Source organism: Lemur catta, chromosome 2, assembly GCF_020740605.2.
Source record: "Lemur catta isolate mLemCat1 chromosome 2, mLemCat1.pri, whole genome shotgun sequence".
NCBI classification, from domain to species: Eukaryota; Metazoa; Chordata; class Mammalia; order Primates; family Lemuridae; genus Lemur; species Lemur catta.
Genome location: NC_059129.1, coordinates 134,451,271 through 134,466,329, shown reverse-complemented (window position 1 = coordinate 134,466,329; position 15,059 = coordinate 134,451,271). Strand labels below are relative to the sequence as shown.

General features: G+C 38.8%; 1 protein-coding gene across 2 annotated transcripts in view; it reads right to left on the bottom strand.

The window, feature by feature from the left end:
- Positions 1-15,059, bottom strand: part of CCDC170 (coiled-coil domain containing 170) — an 81,612-nt gene that overhangs the window by 18,781 nt on the left and 47,772 nt on the right. For both annotated transcript variants that reach the window (XM_045544586.1, XM_045544587.1), the window contains exons 6-7: positions 11,232-11,549; positions 1,437-1,637 (exon numbers count right to left, since the gene is read on the bottom strand). In XM_045544586.1, coding sequence (XP_045400542.1) covers positions 1,437-1,637; positions 11,232-11,549 — 519 coding nt within the window. The remainder of the gene's footprint in view (positions 1-1,436; positions 1,638-11,231; positions 11,550-15,059) is intronic.

The window sequence follows — 15,059 nt, the reverse complement described above, 5'->3', positions numbered from 1 at the left end:
CCAGAACTATCTATATTTTAATCATCAGGACAAAATTATTTGTATATTTTCTAATTTTCTTAAATACCATCCATATGAATATGATTTTATCTCTTCTTTGTAAGTCACAGTCACTACAAATATCACTTACTGTATTGCACTACAAAACCACAGGTTGCTTTTGTCTCTGCATCATCAGGTTATCACTTCTCAATGCTGTATCAGCTCTCCCTTTGGAATTTTGATTTCTAATCTGTGTGTATAAAAGTGACCTAACTGCTATTGCTTGTATTTTACATAAAATAGAGTCATTACCTTTTATGTGAAGGTATGAAAGCCTCTTTTATAATTTCTACATATAACCCATCTAGTTAGCATGCAACAACTGCAACAGACAAAAAGGGATTAAGACAAGACCAAGCCAAGTCACAGCTACTGCTTCCTTCCTTTTTTTTTCTTTGGCCACCAGACTTTGCAGTCTGTTCGTAAGTCACTTCCCTGTCCCTTTCTATCATTTCTCAGCCCAAAGCAAACTGGCTTCTATTCTCTACCATTGTACCAAAACTGCCTCTCAGAGGTCACCGAAGCTCTCCCACACTCAAACCCTCAGTATGGACCCCTTCTCCTCTCCCTCAACTCTCCTCTCCCATTGGGCTATTGGCACCATCACTTCCGAGCCTATGCATCCTGCAATCTCAGCTCCACAGAAACGTCATGTATCTTTCTGAGATACTGCAACATTCGCAATCACTTATCACACTTCATACTCTACAGGGTGAAAAATGCTCCAGCTTCATAATCCAAGCCATTCCAGTCTTGTCTCTTGCCACAGATCCACAAATCATGCCACCTGTCCAGCCACATGCGGTTAACCACTCTGCATTCTCTGAATACACCATGCACTTGCAACATTTCATGCCTTTGTTCAAGCTCTTTCCCCTGCAGTATTTGTCTGTTCTCACCACTATAATCCTACTTATCCTTCAAAGATGAATTTAATTATCTCCTCCCCTATAAAATCTTCCCTTTATCCAGAAGTTCCTACAGCACTTCATGAATTCTACACATCTATTATAACACTTATAACCTCATAGTCCAGCAAATTATCTGAATATCTGCCTCCTCTATTGAATTAAGAGCCTTTTAAGATCAGGAACTATGTATTATTATTCATACTTTAGCACCTCAAACCTTCAGGGCCTCATATATAATGCACATTTAATAAATACTTGTTGAAAAAATAAAAAACTAATTACATATTAAAATACTTGTGTTTAATTGAATTTATTTGAGTCAAGAAAGCTCTGAACAATAGAAAGAGACCCATTGTTCCTTGAAATTTGCACATGACCTAGGATTTAACCAGTCTAAGTACTGCAAAATTCAGAATATCTCCAGGTAAAATTTTATACTGCAACAGATGCTTCCACCCATAGACATGCCCTCAAGATTATTACTTTTTGTTTCTCAAGATTCAAGTCGTCTCGCAAAACATCTCTAGAAACCAGCTCTCCCTCCAGGTGTGTCAGCTGACCCTGAAGAGTCTCCAACTTGTTCTCTGCTTTCTGGGCCCTCTGGAGAGCTTTCTGGTGAAAAGCAGACTCCTTTTCCAACTGTTCCACAAGCTCCGATATTTGGGCTTCAAGCTGGGAGACCATCTGGAAAAAAGAAACAGAATAACAATAAGCCTCATTTAAAGATGCAACAAAGTGTTAAAATCCAGTGCTCAGCCTAAGCCGCAAAACTGTTTATGACACCAGCTTCCAGATTTTTTGTAAAACTGAGATTTAAAATAAGTAATTGATAGCTGTATTTGCCTCTGAAATAAATCTGCATTTATTATATAATAAAATATTTTGACTGGTATTTTTAATTTTTATATAATTCCTTCAACAAGTTAATGGATAATCATTTATGAATAACATTTACTTACCTTCAAAACTTTAATTTAGGAGTTTCAAAGGTTAAAAGAGTTAAGACAAAAGGTACTTCTAAAATCTACAAAAGAGTCATTCCCCAGAGAAACTCTCCCACCACATATAGTTGATGAAAAATTAAAGTGAGTTAATCTTGATAAGAAACCTTGAGGCATTTTGGGAAATTCAAGGGTACAAATATATTTTTTCAAACTTTTTTCCAACCTTCTATAGAGTGTTGGTTGCACATGCCCCAAACTCTAGTCATACTGACTACACTACATACTTATATAGTAATATTATCATTTGAGCATTTGAAAGGTCAAAATCTCTTTAACGTGGTGATTCCAACTAGGGTAAAAGCAATGTTCAAGAGGGCAGGGGAACAGAATCTTGTCTCCTCTTCCATAGCATACAATCATTGCCCCTCCGTTAAAGCCCACCAAGACCCTCCACAACCCCCCTAATTTCCCCAGTGGTCCCATCTTTCTCAAGAGTCTTTTCTTTGTACAGCCATCCCCTTAAATCAAGAGCATAAGTTTACCAAAGACCTCAGGTACACTTTCACAATACTCAAGTTGACTTTACTAAATCCAGTTTTCATAAAATGTTGAATTCAATAAAACCACCACATCTGGGGTGATAGATTTGTTTCCTTCTGATAGTTTATTTAGGAAGAGGAAAGGAAAAGACTAGTGGATATTTACATTACACTACAGTACCATTCTCACAGACACTGAAACATCTTGACTGGTTTATATTATTTACAGAAGCCATCTCCATAACATGAAAGTCCAAGGTAAAGCAGAAATTACTGACGTAGAAGCTGCAGCAAGTTATCCAGAAGATCTAGCTAAGGTCATTAATGAAGGTGGCTACACTAAACAACAGATTTTCAACGTAGACAAAACAGCCTTCTATTGGAAGAAGATGCCGTCTAGGACTTTCACAGCTAGAGAGGAGAAGTCAATGTCTGGCTTCAAAGCTTCATAGGACAGGCTGACTCTTGTTAGGGGCTAACACAGCTGGTGACATTAAGTTGAAGCCAATGCTTATTTACCATTCTGAAAATACTAAGGCCCTTAAGAATTATGCTAAATCTATTCTGTCTGTGCTCTATAAATGCAACAACAAAAGCCTGGATGGCAGTACATCTGTTTATAGCATGGTTTGCTGAATATTTCAAGCCCACTGTTGAGATCTACTGCTCAGGAAAAAAGATTCCTTTCAAAATATTGCTGCTCACTGACAATGCACCTGGTCACCCAAGAGCTCTGATGGAGATGTACAACGAGATTAATGTTGTTTTCATGCCTGTTAATACAACACCCATTCTGCAGCCCATGAATCAAAAAGAGTCATTTTGACTTTCAAGTCTGATTATTTAAGAAAATACATTTCGTAAGGCTACTGTTACAACAGATAGTGATTCCTCTGATGGATCTGGCCAAAGTAAACTAAAAACCTTCTGGAAAGGATTCACTATTCCAGATGTCATTAAGAACATTTGTAATTCATGGGAGGAAGTAAAAAGATCAACATCATGGGAATTTGAAAGAAGTTCATTCCAATCCTCATGGATGGCTTTGAGGGGGTGGTTCAAGACTCCAATGGAGGAAGTAATTGCAGATGTGACGATAACGGCAAGAGAACTATTCATAGAATTAGAAGGGAAGTCTGAAGATGTGACTGAATTGCTGTAGTCTCATGATAAAACTTGAACAGATGTGGAGCTGCTTCTTATGGATGAATAAAGAAAGTGGTTTCTTGAGGTGGAAACTACTCCTGGTGATGATGCTGTGAACATTGTTGAAATGACAACAAGGATTTAGAATATAGATATAGATATGCTATATCAATGTAAACTTAGTTGCTAAAGCAGTGGCAGGGTTTGAGAGGATCGATTTCAACTTTGAAAGCAGTTCTGCTGTGGGTAAAATGCTATCAAACAGCATCACGTACTACAGAGAAATCTTTTGTGATTCTCTGAAGAATCAGATGATAACATTTTTTAGCAATAAAGTATTTTTTAATTAAGGTATGTACACTGGACTTTTTAGACATAATGCTATTGCACATGTAATAGACTACAGTACAGTATAAACATAACTTTTATATGCACTAGAAAACCAAAAAAATTATGTGACTTGCTTTATTGTGATATTCACTTTATTTTGATATTTGCTTTATTGTGGTGGTCTGGAACTGAACCTATAATGTCTCTGAGGTGTGCCTGTATTTATTAAAAATGTTACAGTGTGGACTGAAGTGCCACTTAGGGAAGCTTAGACCACATGAACTCTAAACTTGCTAATCCTGTGCTTCTATGGCTCTCAAGTTTCCAGGCCTTTAATTCAATTAATTCTATATTTCCGTGGGTGCTTAAAATCAGATATTTGATAGTGAGCTATTCAGAGCCACATCCAAGGAATTATACTCCCTGGGGATAATTCTAATGTCATTACAGAACATGACATTAATGAAACATGAAATGAGAAATCTCGTATTTCCTACCCTTAATGCTTACTAATAATAAACACACTAATAATAGATCTGATATTAGTGCAAGAGAAATGATGTGCTCATCTTCATACAACATGCAAAGTAACCTACAGAAAAATGGCCATGAAACAATGTCCACAAAATGCCGCCTCCCACGGTACTAATTCATATTATTCAAGGTGTGACACATGTTTCTGTGCAACAGGAGATGTAGGTTCACACTGAACTCCAAGTAGGAAGTGAGTCTTTCCACCTGAAGAGCCATCAACACTTCTCCTGTCCCACAGTTGACCTAGCAAAGAGAATGAAACCAAAGAGATAAAAGATGCAGGTAAAGCTCAGCTGAAGAGAGGGAGAGCTGCATGGTCACTTAGCCATAGTCAGCACACCACTGACTTTTCTGGAAGAAAGCAAAGCCTTCCATAGAAATCGACTAGTAAGGACTCCATTCTGAAGATGACACCCTGAGTATCTGGAGTAAGTTAGACTAAGGGAGTGACAGTGACCCTGAAAGAAGAAGCAGACATCTCATGTAGACCAGAATGCGGGAAAGGGGCTTTAGAGCCAGACAGCCCTGGTTTCAGGTTCCCACCGTGCCACTTAACCAGCACGTTAACCAAAACAAGTAATTAACCTCTCTGAAACTCATAAACTTTTCTGTGATGATTAAGCAAGCTAATTCAGACAATTTGAGCAGCACAGTACTTCACACCCTCTTGAAGATCAACACATTGCATCCATTTTTGACATCAGGATTACTGCTCTGGCGTATGGGTTCAGTCAATGCTATGCTCTTGCCAGAAAGAGCTAAAGAACCCCTTTAGGAATTGCCCTATGTCATGCCTCTCAAACTATTTTCAGCTGTAGAGCCTTTGTTTCTAAATAGAAGTCTTTCTTGGAAGGACAAATAAAAGACAAACATGTTTGAATCAAAGATGAGAAGATCCCTTTTGCATCTTCACCCTGGGTGAACCCAGGGTGTCCCATGTAACCTCCAAGATTCAGCAGAGTATGTCTTTTAAAACTACTAAATATAGGCCTGGCACGATGGTTCACGCTTGTAATCCTAGCACTCTGGGAGGCTGAGGCGGGTGGATTGCTCGAGGTCAGGAGTTTGAGACCAGCCTGAGCAAGAGAGAGACCCTGTCTCTACTAAAAATAGAAAGAAATTATCTGGACAACTAAAAATATATATAGAAAAAATTAGCCGGGCATGGTGGCGCATGCCTGTAGTCCCAGTTACTCGGGAGGCTGAGGCAGTAGGATCACTTAAGCCTAGGAGTTTGAGGTTGCTGTGAGCTAGGCTGACGCCATGGCACTCACTCTAGCCCGGGCAACAGAGCGAGACTCTGTCTCAAAAAAAAAAAAAACCCCACTAAATATAGATGGCTAGATGGCTGATCTTTGCAAAACCTACCCAACTGCCATGCCAAGAGTCTGGTGTCCAGAGAGGAGCAAACTGAGAGCCTCCTGATACTCTACCATGTCAGAGAACTTAGCCTCATATGCTTATGCAGGTATCAGGGCACATGACACTACTGAGTTTTTTTCAGAGCTAAATTTACATACATGTATTCAAATAAAGTAATATTCCAATCTGACTCAATTCTTGAGAACATCAAATGTCAGTGCCTAGGTGAACATATGTGTTCCATCAGAACTGTAAACTTGTATTGTTTTTCACACCAAAAAGTCTAAGAAATAAACAAGCTTTTATTTTCTTTTCTGTTTTTTTTTTCTTTTTCTTAGTGTCATCTATTAACATATACCTGATATTCTGTGGGACAAAATGTGCCGGGAATTTTAATACTAGAGATATAGGGAATGGGTGGGAGAAGTATTAATAATAAAGAATATATATACCTCAATTTTTTAAACAGAAAGGGCACTAAACTAAACTATACTTGAGAACAAGCAGCATGACTTTTGGAAGTGAAGTCACAATGCCCTAAAGGAGTTAATTCATTCCCCAAGGACAAGTATTTGTTGATTTCACCAGAGAGACATTTTTGCCCTAAGATTAAACCAAATAAAAGCAAAAGAGCTCTACACTGAAGAAAGAGCCACTTGGGTCACTTAAGGTCCAGTGCTTTTTGGACGGTAAGTGATTGCATCATGTCCTAAATGGACTCTTTTCCAACTATTCAAGCTATAATTTTCACTTGGAAAATATATAAAATAAGTTATCAGTTTCTATAAACTTAACATCAACCAAATTCTTCTTCCTTCTTGTCAGTATGTGTGGCCAGCACTGTTGACTGGCCAACCCTCCCCCCTTCCTCCTTGGTTCCTGTCAACTTCTGTTTTAGCTTGAATTGAGTCCCCCCAAAAAAGATATGTTAAATTCTCCCAGTACCTCAAAATGTAACCTTATTTGGAAATAGGGTCTTTATAGCAGTAACAGAATAAAAATGAGGTCATTAGGGTGGTCCCTAATCCAATAGGACTGGTGTCCTTACAAATGAAAAATTTGTACACAAAGACAGACATGCATAGAGGGAAGATGACATAAGGACCCAAGGGGATGCCATCCACAAGTCAAGGAATGCCTGAGGCTACCAAAGCCAGGAGTGAGGCATGGAACAGATTCCCCCTCGCAGCCCCTCAGAGGGAGCTAACACCATCAACACCTTGATTTCAGATTTCTAATTTATGAGAACCAGGAGACAAGAAATGTCTGTTGTTTAATCCACCCAGTTTATGGTACTTTGTGGTGGAAGCCCTAGGAAACCAATACAAATGGAGAGGCTGGGAAAGCTAAGACCTCTATCTGTTCACTCTCCCAGATACTCTTGTGGCCAGGGGTAACCGTGTAACATGATTCTGAACAATGACAGGCCAGTGGAAGTCTGCTGGGGCTTCTGGAGAGACACTTTTCGGTCGGTGGTGGGATTGAGAACAGAGTGGGAGGACGATGATCAGGCTCTGAGATAAGACGGGCATAGGGGAGTTGTGGAGCACATCTCGGGCTCTTCACAGCATCGGGCCAGATCCCCACAGCTCCCACAGAGCCCCTGGACTAGGAAACACTCCAGGGGAGGAAATAAAGGTCTAAGTGTGTCTACAGCAGAACAGAAACGCTATCCAGATAGAGGTTTGTGAGCTTGTACTCATTTGTCTCTAATTTAGGAAATGACGTAGAAATTGGTCATGGTCACGTTCTCTCTATACATAATCAATTCTCATTGAGATGATCAGCCAGTTACTTCAAGTAAAATCAGGAGAAAATGGATTTCATATATTGTCTCAGAAATGTTTCTAAGGAATGGGAGCTTTACAAATTGATGAATCTGTTTGTTGAGGAGGCCGCCTGCCCCTGCCAGCTGCCATGGCTACGTGCACAGTCAATGGTTGGGTAATGCCAACGGGAAGGCCCAGCAGTGGGTGTAGACTTAGCTGGCAAATTCTCCACTTCATGCAGACTCCTACTGACGGAACCTTGCTTTTCTTGTTTACCCCTTTTCTTACTAAAAGAAAAAAAAAATGGCCTCAAAATTCTAAAGTAAAATCTGAAAATGTTGCAATATTCTGCCATTGTGCAAGAACTCATTATTTCATAAGCCTCTCCTATGGTGTCCTGAAATTTCAAGACTAAATAACATTCAAATACTCATTTAGAACTCCTGGGAACCCAGCCTTAGGACATTCTTCTAAGACAGTGGTTTTCAACTGAGGGCAATTTTGACCCCTAGAGGACATTTAGCAACGTCCAGAGACATCTGTGGTTGTCACAAACTAGGGATGGGGAAAGTGCTACTGGTATACAGCGGGTAGAGGCCAGCAATGCTGCTAAACATCCTACAACGCACAGGACAGCGCCCACAACAAAATATCATCCAGTCCAAAATGTCAATAGCACTGGAGCTGAGAAACCCTGCTCTAAGATATAGTAAAGCTTTTAAAAAGAAGATTAAATTTTCCCAGAAGCAGAAATGTAAGGAACAAATAAAAATGACTTGCTGGAAAAGTGTGGGCGGTGTCCTGAATTCTGTTGAGAATTGCAAACACAGGAGAGGAAAAATGGATAGCAAAGGGGTAAAAAAGAAAAGCAACCTTCCGTCAGTAGGAGTGGGCATGAAGTGGAGCATTTGCCAGGCCAAGCCTAATCCCACTGCTGGGCCTTCCCGTTGGCATTACCCAACCATTGACTGTGCACATAGCCATGGCAGCTGGCAGGGGCAGGCGGCCTCCTCAACAAACAGATTCATCAATTTATAAAGCTTCCATTCTTTAGAAAGATTTCTGAGACAATATATGAAATCCATTTTCTCTGGATTTTACTTGAAGATGAGTCACACAAGACACCAGCTATATGCTTGATTTCAGGCTTTTAAATAGGGAGAGCAGCTATTGAAAAAAATTACAGGGTGGGAAAGGCAGACAAAGGCACTAAAAAGACTCTGAATCATTCTAATTTTTATAGGGAGTGGGGGAAGGCATATCCAGCTTAACCAATTTACATCATTGGGCTTTAGAAAATAAACATATACATCATGCTGACAATTGTGCCACATTTCACATGCTGGAATTAAAATAGTTTTAGGAAAATAGTTGGAAATAGAGAAGGGAAAGCAATAAAATGAAATGGCAAAAAACCATTCGCGACTGAAGTACAGGTGCTCCTTGACTTAGGATGACGTTATGTCCCGATAAACCCATCGTAAGATGAAAATATTGTACGTCGAAAATGCACTTAATACGGCTACCCGACAGAACATCACAGCTTAGCCAGCCTACCTTAAACACGCTCAAAACACTTACATAAGCCTACAGTTGGGCAAAATCATCTAACACAAAGTCTATTGTATAATAAAGTGTTGAATATCTCATGTAATTTATTGAATACTTTACTGAAAGTGAAAAACAGAACGGATGTGTGGGTACTCGAGGTACTGTTTCTGTGGAACCAATGCATGTCACTTTCAGACCATCATAAAGCAAAAAAATCCTAAATCGAACCACTGTCAGTTGAAGATCTTCTAGGTATCTATTACCATTCAAGGTAAATAATGAAGTTTTTCTCAAACCTATAAAAAATTTCCTTCCTCACCAAATATCTCTATGTAAACTGAGTCACAAAAAAATGGGTTACTCTCAGAGATCCTTACATGACATAGTGTGGAGGTGAGTCCACGAGTGCTCTGTGGGTGAACATTTTATAGCCACAAAGAGAACCCTGCACTTGGCCAAAGGGGCTGCTAGGGTTGGTCGTAGAGCATGTATGAATTTTGGAGAATTTTTAAAGTGAATTTTAAATTTTTTGATTGTTAAAGGGAATTTACAAGTGCAACCCTGAACTTTGAGTTAGCGATCACTCTGACTCTTTTAGTAACATTAAAAGACGGAAATGGGCTTTTTCTCCTTTTGAGCAAGCACGACATCAGTAGAAGAAAGAGTTTGTAATGGAATTATACATGAACTTTGGATATCATTTACTTTAAAATCTCATTAATTAGGATTTTAATAATTTGGATTTGATAATAATTTAAACAGAGTTTGGGCTGAAGTTGATGTTACTAAGTAAAGCTTTCAGAAAATCAGAATTATTGATAGTATAAACAACACAACAAAATTAAACCAGTTTCAGTCAGATATGTGAATTAAACCATTTTTCTCCATTTATCCGAGAGGTCCCCTAAAAGACTGTTCTAGACACCGATGCACTTATGAAAAAGAGGAAAGAAGGAGGCAAGGATGGGGGAAGAGGCAACAGCAACAATAGTTAATATTTATTGTGATTTGCCAGGCAATGTGTTAAGGTCTTTATAACAATGTTTTTCCATTTAATGTTTTCAGTAAACAATAACCTTACGAAGCAGATCCTGTTACAGGTCTGGGAATCTTTATCCACAAGTCCAAAATCCAGTTTTTTTGTAACTCATTTACCAACAAAGCTTGGCCTGACCTGACCCATCCGGGCAGCAAACCCTGACCCAAAGTGACATGAGGCTATTTATAGTCTTCATTTACCTCACTTAGAGTTGCTCACAGTCTTGCTGCAGAACTCTGAATGTGGCCGGTGATGGAGTGTGTCCCAGACACCACCATGGAGGACTGTGTAAGGCGTTTTCTTTCTGTCTTACCTTTCTGTATACCGTCTGACCTTTCCAAACCCTGAAAAATTCTGAATTCAAAAACACATTGGGAGGCCAGGCGCGGTGGCTCACGCCTGTAATCCTAGAACTCTGGGAGGCCGAGGCGGGTGGATCGCTCGAGGTCAGGAGTTCGAGACCAACCTCAGCAAGAGCGAGACCCCGTCTCTACTAAAAATATACAAAGAAATTACCTGGCCAACTAAAAAATATACATATATAGAAAAAATTAGCCGGGCATGGTGGCGCATGCCGGTAGTCCCAGCTACTTGGGAGGCTGAGGCAGTAGGATCGCTTGAGCCCAGGAGTTTGAGGTTGCTGTGAGCTAGGCTGATGCCACGGCACTCACTCTAGCCTGGGCAACAAAGCGAGACTCTGCCTCAAAAAAAAAAAAAAAAAACACATTGGGGCCCAAGGGTTTCAGGTAAGGGGTTGTGAACCCTGTGCCAGCCCCTTCTAGCTGATGAGGAAACAAAATCTCAGAGGCCATAATCTCAGAAGCTCTCATTGCCCATGAATGTGCATTGGACGTAGGATTCAGCGCCCGGGAGTTCTGACTCCAAAACCCACATCGAAGTTAGCTGTGGCTTGAGGGACTCCCAGGCCCTTCTAAATGCTATTGAAATTGAAAGTAATACAACCACATTTAAATTATGCTTTTCAGTAATTCAGCTAAATCTCGTGTTGAGTGTGCTGAACGAAAGAGCTCACCGTTCTGCAGAAGCAGCCACCACCCACTCACCCTGTCCCTGCTTTCTTCCCGGCTGCCCATTTCTCGAATCCTCTCCAAAATGGCATCCTCTGTGGACCCAGTCATGCCCAGTCTGTCCCTGAGGAGGGCTGCGATCTTCTCCCTGAATGAGGAGTACTGGCTTCGCGAGGCTGTGGCTGCGTCCACGTTGGCCTTCAAACTCTTCTCCAACTCTTCCGAGCTTTTCTTCAGCAGGCTCAGCTCCTGCTTGGAGGCATCCCAGACCCGCTGGCCAGCAAGCAGCCTTTCTTGGAAGATCTTAACTTCCTTTCTGAGAGCTTCTTTTGCTTCTACAGCACTGAGCAAGTCCTAAAACGATTATAGAAAGTGAAGATAATAACCTTAGCTGCCAACCAGGTACACCTGCGTTTACTATAGCAATTCATTCACCGCAATTACTAATGACTTCAAGGAGTTGGGATAACTCCTCACTCCACTTTTAACTCCATGTTCCCTAGTGCCTCTTCCTAAAGTTATTAAATTAGAAAGGATATTTCAGGAAAATTTACATGTCTTGAAAACAGAGAATCTGGGTTAGAAAATGAAAGAAACTTTGACACATAAGCCTTTTCTATGTACACCTATGGAAAGAGTTAATAAAAATAAAGTATTGGCTAATATACTAATAGATTCAATTCACATGTAGACTGTGTTTACAGAACTACCTGTTTTCAAGTGTGGTATACATAGAAATTGATTTTTAATCAATGGTAAACTCTCAGAGTCCTACCTAGGCACTAAAAATTATTTGAATAAAGATGGCTCCTTAATACTATTTTAAATAATAGGGTAGTATTCTCATAAAAACATCATTGCATAAAAGAGAACCAGATCTTTCTTCCAATATTGATTGACTGTGAATCCCTTTGTCTCATAAAGACAAAACTAATACAGATAGAACCTGAAGAAAGGAAACAGAAATAACCAGATATTTGTGGGTGGGAGGATTAAAAGTAGAAGCTCCCAAATGCAAAAAAAAAAAAAAAAAAGTAGAGGAAGATAAAGTATCATACTAAGAATAATCTTAAAGATTATAATATGTATGATTAGGCTCATAAAAATAATGAAAGGCATAGAGAAAGTCACTATTTCACCTATTTCTATTTAGAATAATCTAGAGTGATCCAAAGAGGCACCAAAGGGGCATCTTTAAAATTAATTTAAAAAAAAAATTATTTGTTAACATCAAGTTCCAAAATACATGAATTCACATTTTAAAAGATTAAGCAGTTCATTAACCAGCATTGCTATGGTATTACTGCCTAGTTAAGTAGCAAAAAATATATATTTTTATTTAAAATGGTATATTGGGGTAAAAAGCACTAAAAAGAAACACAATACCTTTGAATAACAGATTCTACATTTAAACAAGCTAATAACGTATCAGGCTGCTAGTTAAGATGCAATCATTTCTTTTGCATTAAAACTGGGCTTTAAAGGGAATTTCTCTCCACTGACAGCTTAGAGACAGGAAAAAGGAAACTGAAACACTAGTTCCCATCTTTTTCAGAAAACATAACATCTTTTTTTTATTATGGTGATTTTATTTAAATCAAGGAAGTCTCAGACATCAATTTGAAAGAAAAGTCACAGAGTGGATAGGTAGTTAGAGAAGCCTGCCCTTTTCAGAGATGTACTGACTGAGCCAATTATGCAGCCTATTTTGTAAAATGCCTTGCTTTTCAAGGTGGTGGTTTCCCCTTTCCTTTTCTAAACTAGTCATGTCTGTAGAGAAGCCCCACTGCTGCTGCTAATTAAATTATCACCCTTAAAGTGGAGTCAAGGACACTTTATCACAAATTCAATATTCTAACAGTTACAGATTTCTCTTCTGATAGTAATACAACAGCTGCTCTCTTGCTCAGTTAGAGTAACCTGTGTCAACGTTAAATTGGGCCCATATTTTACTTAGAAACTACAGTTGTCCTTTGTTATCCTCAGGAGATTGGTTCCAGGACCCCTTCAAAGATACCAAAACCCAAGAATGCTCAAGTGCCTGATAAAAAATGGCATAGAATTTGCATATAACCTACGTACATGCTCCCATATACTTTAAATCATCTGTAGATTACTTATAATACCTAATACAATGTAAATGCCAGGTGAATAGTTGCTGTACTGTTTTGGTTTTTATTTTTATTATTTTTTATTGCTGTATCATTATTTTGTATTTTTTTCCCAAATATTTTCAATCCACAGTTGGTTGAGTCTACAGACGTGGAACTCAGGGACACAGAAAACCAACTGTACAATCTACTGTGTGGTTAGAAAATTGAGGTACTAAATTCAGTAACTCAAGGGTGAAAATTAATCCTAATCACTTTAGAGTTCTAAAACCACATAGAATATTATATATTAACTTTGAAATTGAAAGAAAATCTCTAATGCAAAAGGAGGAAGTTGCCATGGTCGATAGAGTAATATTTTAACCAATTATTTACAAAAGGCCCTCAAAATACACAAAAAATATATCAGATCCTCGTGTACTATGGACTTACTGTCAATTTGGAGTAGATGGATCAACTGACAGCTAACACCAGGAGACTAGTAAACACAATTAAAATATTTCAACTGTGAGGAATATACCTACCCCAGTATCATATTATTATTTCACTGGCTTAGAGACAAGGATCAAAACAATCATCTCTAACAGATAAAAAGCACTTTTTCTTTTTAAACCTAAGCACAAACATTTATGTCTAGTAAAAATCATAAAATTAGCTTGTGATCACAGACTACAATGGTGCCTGTTAGCAGGTGAGGTTTTCCTTTTCTGGACACATCCAGCCCCATGAACTCTAATCTGTTTCTCCTATGAAATGCAGCACTCAGGAGCCAGTGACAAGGCCTTGGGGACGGCCGCTCTTCCAGTGCTCTGATTAAGTGCTTGAGGATTCAGGGGCACTGGGCTGATCTGCTGGAAATAGATGTCCTCAGACTGCAAATGCAATTACCCTATCAGGAGAAACCACCAGAGTGGAGTCTGGTTGCATGGCTACCTCAAGGATACACTGAAGCACATGGCATAAAATAATGTGACATCAGGACCATTGGCTAGGACCTAGGATTGCTGTCAGACCACACTGACACACAGAACAAGAAAGAAGTAGCTTCCTCTGAGCAAAATCAGACTGACCTCCGCAGAGGAAATCACATTTGCAATTGAGGACAGGCCCTATATAGACAGTGATGTGGACTGCTTAAAAAAGATTTTTTTTTTTATAATTAACAAATCTTTAGATTTGATCCGACTAATGCAACAAAGGAATAATGAACCCTTCACAATTACTTGTAACACAAACATTTATAAGTAATATGATTATGGAATTCAATTTAGCTTCCCATTTAAATGTGTGAATCTACATTAAGTAATGAAACCATCCAAAGGTTTGTGTTTTAAAAACACATTTGATTCTTTTTATGATGTTGCTAACTATTATATGGATTTAAATACACATGAGATCATATTGCCTATCGAAAACACAACATCTAATTATCATCAGGGTGGAGAACCTCTGGCTTGAGCTTAAAATTTCTCCAATCCTAGATCAATTTTATAAAATGAAATATCAGTTGGTTAATTCTACCTACTGTAGTTATGATTAACAAATAAACTCAGAAATTCTCCCAAACAGGCACTCCCATACATTACTGGTAGAAGTACGAATAGCTATAATTTTGGTATAAATTGTTGATATAAATATTAACAAAATTTCATATGCACATACCTTTTGGCCCTACAATTCTAGTCTTAAGAATATATCTATAGGATAGATTACTAAATATGGAAAATGAGATATATGCAGAGTTACTCAATTA